At 43.9% G+C, this 6,000-nt stretch overlaps 1 protein-coding gene across 3 annotated transcripts in view; it reads right to left on the reverse strand.

Annotated features, from left to right (window-relative positions):
* Positions 1–5,079, reverse strand: part of RPRD2 (regulation of nuclear pre-mRNA domain containing 2) — a 38,407-nt gene extending 33,328 nt beyond the window's left edge. For all 3 annotated transcript variants that reach the window (XR_008328094.1, XM_053369899.1, XM_053369898.1), the window contains exon 1: positions 4,746–5,079. Coding sequence is in view for 2 of the 3 variants with exons in the window: in XM_053369899.1 (XP_053225874.1) it covers positions 4,746–5,028 (283 nt within the window). In the remaining variant the exon portion in view is untranslated. The remainder of the gene's footprint in view (positions 1–4,745) is intronic.
* Between the last annotated feature and the right edge of the window lie 921 nt (positions 5,080–6,000).

Genomic DNA, 6,000 nt, shown 5'->3' on the forward strand with positions numbered 1-6,000 from the left:
ACACACGGACGGACACACGGATACACACACACACACACAAAACTCCTTACATTTACAAACATTAATACAGGCTTGTCAATTGTCACTTGCCAAGCAACTTGTGGTTGGAATTGACTGCCTTGAGGCAAGCTGGGAAGATTTACAAGATTGTTCTTTTTTTTAATAAGGCAACAGTGACTAATAAGGCATTCGTGGGTGGATGGTCCACAAGCCTAGCAACTTTCATAGACTTCTTTGCAAGGCTACTTGCAGCCCCTCCAGCTCGCTAATTGCAAATATTCAAGTGGAGGGGGAAGGTTTATTTAATGGCCAGCCTGTTGAATCCCTGTACACTGTCCAATCTTCAGATTTAGCTATGCACTTGAGGGGAGAACACAGGACAGTCAAACTTGCTTTTGAAAACAGCAGCAGCAGCAAAGGAAGGTTTGCTGGCATTCAAAAGCAGATTTAGCACCCTGCTGTTCAGCGACACTCCAGGCAATTCATGACAGATAAAAAACATAAGAGTTTTTTGTCATCTAGAATTATTGTTAAAAAGTCACCTACATCCATTCTACTTATCTCATTCTGTACCTGAAGTCAACAGCTTGAATGCCGTGCTCTCATTCAGAACCACCCCCAATGTTTTCCATTTCCCAAAGCAATAAAATCTAAGATGCTGGATTCTCACTCAGGCAGGAAGTTTACTGAGCAACCACAACAGCCCAGTTATTGCAACTTAGCCTACATTACAGAAGTAATATGACACATATAAGGGCTAATAATAGGAGAATGTGGCACTTTCTCTAATTACCCTGAGCTGCCTGTTATCTTAGGGAATATTCAGGACAACCAAGCAGGTTCAAGATTCAAACCTCATGCAACCCACCAAGTTGCTGGGTGGCCCTAACCAAGCCACTACTCACTCAGCCTCAGCACCCTCCTTCCCAAATCTTCATCAAAAGGATTGGAATCCATTATTTAAGTGTTCCTTACCGCAGCTTTGTACAGAATACACACCATCACTTCAAACATCTGAAAAGTATTACTGCTCCAAGGCAGACCAACCCATCCTTTTGACCTAATGTATGCAAAGTGTTTCTATACTATTGAAATGCAGTATATGGGTGCTAATAAACTAAGCCCACCTCACTTTGTGTGGGAACTCACCCCACCCCCGCAAATTTTGGCCCTCTTTACAAAGTTATTGCATGGGTCACTGAGATAATACAAGCAGAATCCTTTGGCTTCTTCAGATGCATTGATCAGCCTGCTTGCCATACCACAGACCCTCTCTCAGAAGCAAGCCCCGCTGGCTTCAACTGAACTTAATTCCACGTAACACAGGTGCAGGATAACAGCCTTAAACATCACCCTTACACCATCACCTCTGTACAGATTGCAGACCCCTTTGCACTGCCCCAGAGCCCCCATTCTTAGCCCCCTAAAAATAATTGCTGCAAGGCAGAAGTTACATATTTGCCTCTGAACCCTTTGAAGGGGAAGTGGGGAATGACAAAGTTTGTGTTATTTTATCCATTTATTTATTACATTTTTACCACTCCTTTCCTCCAAGGAGGACAGTGCATTGTTCTCCTCCCCTGTAAAGGAAGTTAACCCTCCATTGTCCTCTTGCTGCCTTGCTGACCATAAAGCAGAGGGTCTCACCACCGCTTTGCAATCCCTTCATATTCAGCCCACCTTAAGGGACTCTTGCAAGGAGCACCAAGGAAAATTCACTCTGCATAAACATTTAAGTGTGTACACTGCACCAATCCCAAATGTTTGCATCAACAGCAAGAATCACCATCATAGTAATTCTTATCATAAAGACCTAGTAAAGTGTTATACTAAACCTGTTATACTAAATTTGTGTATCACCCTTCATCTGTAGATGCACAAGCTATAGTTACCAAGTGAGATCTGCACCCACATAGATGTGATTTTCTATAAACCCGTATCTAGGGGCAACAGAGGAAGCAGACTTATCCTGAGCAAGACCTTGGGTCCATCTAGCACAGTGGTGTCCAAACATTTTCCAAAGAGGGCCAGATTTGATGAAGAGAAGAGCCATGGGGACCGGCCAAAGTAGTTGTTGACCTTTTTTTTTAGGATTGGAGTTGTTGAGGTTGTTTTTAGGATTTTACCCCAGGAGATAAACTACCACAGGGGCCAGATTAAATTGACCAGCGGGCCGGATTAGGCCCCCAAAATGGATTTTGGACATGCCTGATCTAGCACAATATTGTTCTAGACTGACTTGAAGTGTCTCTCCAGAGTGTCAGGCAGGAACCATTCCTAGCCCTACCTGGAGATGTCGGCGATTGAATCTGGGACTTTCTGAATGCATAGCAGATGCTCTACCACTATGGTCCTTCCCCAAGCATTACACTTACACACACCAATAACCACAAACAATGGCAGGAAATCCCACCCAATCCCCCTTGCATCTACTCTCTCCATTCTTATTTCACCGTGCAGGGCTGTTGCAAAGACCAAAGTTGTACTACAACTCACATCTTCCCTGATACACGAGTATGGAGGTGGGGTAGGCTGTATGTCTGAGCATGGATTCAATTGCTGGAATAGCCAGGCCAGCCTGGTAATGGCCCGCTAAGTATGGGTCCCTAAGGGGACCAGAAGGCAAATGGGTGGGCTTCCCTCCCTCAGAAGGCTGGAGTTGAGAATTGAGTGATGTGAGCTAGAAGCTGCAAGAAAAGCTGCAGGCTTGAAATGCAGGGAAAGAGTCAAGCCTGATTTCTGCAGGCACCCATGGCTGCAGCTATGGGGGAAGCAAGGCCCTTCTTGGGGTGCTAATGCTGTGAACCCCTCCATCGTGGTCTGAGGTGGTATATATGTGTAAATAAACCGTATGTGATGAAGACACCACAGACTCCACTGTGCCTCATTCCAAACTCTGGGTAAGTGTTCTGATCCATGTATATGATGAACTTTTTCTATGCCAATAAAGGAAATTGATGGGTGCATTATACACACACACATAGTGAAAGCATAAAGTGCATTTGACCTCATCATCAATGTAGGAATATCAGTAACAGTGCACCCTATATAATATGCTGCGTCAAATTCACACAGATATTGTGTACGCACAAACACCACAGCATAATTAAGAAACTACATGAATTGCCAAGTAAACTATGCATATCTTGTACAAGCTGCCATAATCGTTGCCGCCACAGTCATCATTACCATCACTGTAATAGTAATAATGCACCCTGTATAAAATGAAAAGTAAATTCTACAAAGTGTTTTTGTGCATAACATCATCATCAATCACCACAACGTAGCTTATCATAGTACTGTTAATACAATGCCAAAACAGGGACTTCTGAAGGACTACCTTACCCCGAGGGAAGCAGGGTGGAAGCATTTGCCACTTGTCTAAACAAATCCTTGTCTTTCAGCTAAATAAATAATGCACACTATAAACTAAACTATAAAATAAAATCTGCCAGCTAAGATATACACACCAGCAGCAGCGCCATAATAATCACACCAATACTACTAATAATGCATCCGTTATAAACTGTCAAGTAAACCTACATGTTGTACTGAGATGGTGTCTCTGTTGTAGCATCAATTATCATAATCATAGCAACCTTAATTATGCAGTTTGGATAGACTTCCAAATAAAATCTACACAGAAATACTGTACGCATCATCAGTGCTACCACTAGAGAAATATAATCACAGTAATAATAATGTATCCTCTATAAACTGCTAAGCTACATAGATACGACAGCACTATGAACAATTATAGTAATATCAACAATTACAAACTACCAACTAAAATCCACACAGAGAGACACAGGATCAGTAGCCTCAACATAATAACATTAAGGGTCATCATCACAAAAATATTAATAATGCATATGATATATAAAGCCAAGTAAAATCTTCACCATCATGGTAACATCACACCCTGCATAAAACACCAAGCAAATCTATACACAGGTATCATTATTAATAATTTTATTTATGAACTGCTTCCCAGGAAGCATCTTGGAGCAATTTCCTATAAATTATGCCATATATGACAGTTACATTTATAAAAACAACAGGTAGAGTTCAAAACAACAGTGCCTACACTAAAAAAATAAATCAATTCAGCTCTGAGACAGATACCAAGTGAGGCAAAGATTTTGAAAGGCTCGTTGAAAAAGGAAGGTAGCAGAGAGAGAGGATAGAGACAGACAGACAGCATATAAAAAACAGTTACATTTCTAAAACCCCTTGACAACAACTGCGTACAAAAGCAACTTAATAAAACAACAGCAGCGGCAAACCTTTTCAAACAGCACATGTAAAAAAAACCAATTCAGATCCGGGAGCGATACCAAGTGGGAGGAAGACCTTTTATTTTTTTAGAAGGCTCCTTGAAAGAAGAAGAAGAAGAACGCGGGAGGCGGCGGCGATGCCAGGTATATCCCACACCCCTTGTCTTATCCACACGCCACATAGAAAAAAGCGGCACATAACAGAAACGGCAGCTCAAGACAACCGCATGCAAAAAGAACTTTTTTTTTTGAAAGCAGCTATTTGGAAATCCTGTTTAAAACAGCAAACTATAAACACATATGCATGTAAAAATACAACAAAACAAAATAATTGACGCGTATATCCGGGCGGGAGGGAGGCTTTGTTGAAAGGTGACGGAGGAGGCGTCGCCAGGTATCCCACCTTTGCCACCACCCATTTCCCTGCCCCCCCCCGGCCCTCAGGTGAGCCCCTCCCCGCGCACTCACATCTGCGCATCCACTTGATCCAGTGGTGGACGATGGTGCTGTGGTGCCGCTTGTTCTCCAGGCACCACGACGACAGGCCCTGGATGGACTCCATGGTGTTGGTCACCCCCTGCAGCTTCCTGTCCAGGGACGCCTCCAGAGGGCCGGACGACGACGACGACGAGGCCGGCCCGCCCCCGCCGCCCGCGGCAGCGGCGGAGGACGACGACGACGAAGAAGAGGAGGACGACGACGACGACGAGGAGGAGGCCTTGCCGCCGCCGCCACTGCCGCCGGCCGCCATCTTCCCTCCCCTTCGGTCGCACAAGCAACGCCGCTCGGGAAGGGGGGGGAGGGGGGACGAGAGCGAGGGAGCGCGAGGGAGGGAGCGTGTCTCGGCGCGTGCGTGAGTAGCGTAGCGTACGTGCGCGCGCTCAGCCCGCCCGCCTCGAGCGCGCTTCTCTCTCTCTCGCTCGCCGTCTCCTCTCCAGCGCGCAGGCGCACTCGGGACGAGGCGGAGCTTTTCCCCCGGGGAAACTCATCGCGAAGGGCGGGGGAGGGAGGAGGGGAGCTGATATCGATTATGGTCATAGTTAAATCGCAGCTGCGCATTTAGCGTTATGAATACGAATATATTTTCCCCCAAAAAAGTTTTTATTGGTTTTCACAACATTATCAACAAACAAACAAACACATAAAACAAACATAATCATAACCTTATTAAAAATTACACTTGTTAACATTAAGTGACTTCCTCGTCCTTTTAACGCTTTTCCAAATCACAGTTCTTCAAATAATTTAACTTAAACATTAACATCCTTAGATCTTCACATTATGAAATGAAACATATTAATTCATCACTTAAATAAAATCCTAAGCCAATTAAGTATCTGCAAGCTGTTTTCAGTTTAACTTAACATATTTAACTATTCGTTATACAGTATATCTTTTCCCCGAAGTCTCTCACCTTGGGGCAAGTCCACCACATATGATAAAATGTCCCTTCCTTTTCTTTACATTTCCAACATAAATTATCACAGTTATGATGTATCTTTGCTAATTTTACAGGAGTCCTGTGAATATGAATACATTTATTGGCTGCGTTGTATTGCGTTGAATTTATTACACTGGTAATACGCCAATATCTATTGTGTCGGTTTGTTGCAATAACTTGAAAACAATGAAACAGCACAATTGTTCTGTTTATTGCATAGGTAGGCAAACTAAGGCCCGGGGGCCGGATCCGGCCCAATCGCCTTCTAAATCCGGCCTGCAG

This window comes from Podarcis raffonei, chromosome 16 (genome assembly GCF_027172205.1).
Source record: "Podarcis raffonei isolate rPodRaf1 chromosome 16, rPodRaf1.pri, whole genome shotgun sequence".
Taxonomy (NCBI): Eukaryota; Metazoa; Chordata; class Lepidosauria; order Squamata; family Lacertidae; genus Podarcis; species Podarcis raffonei.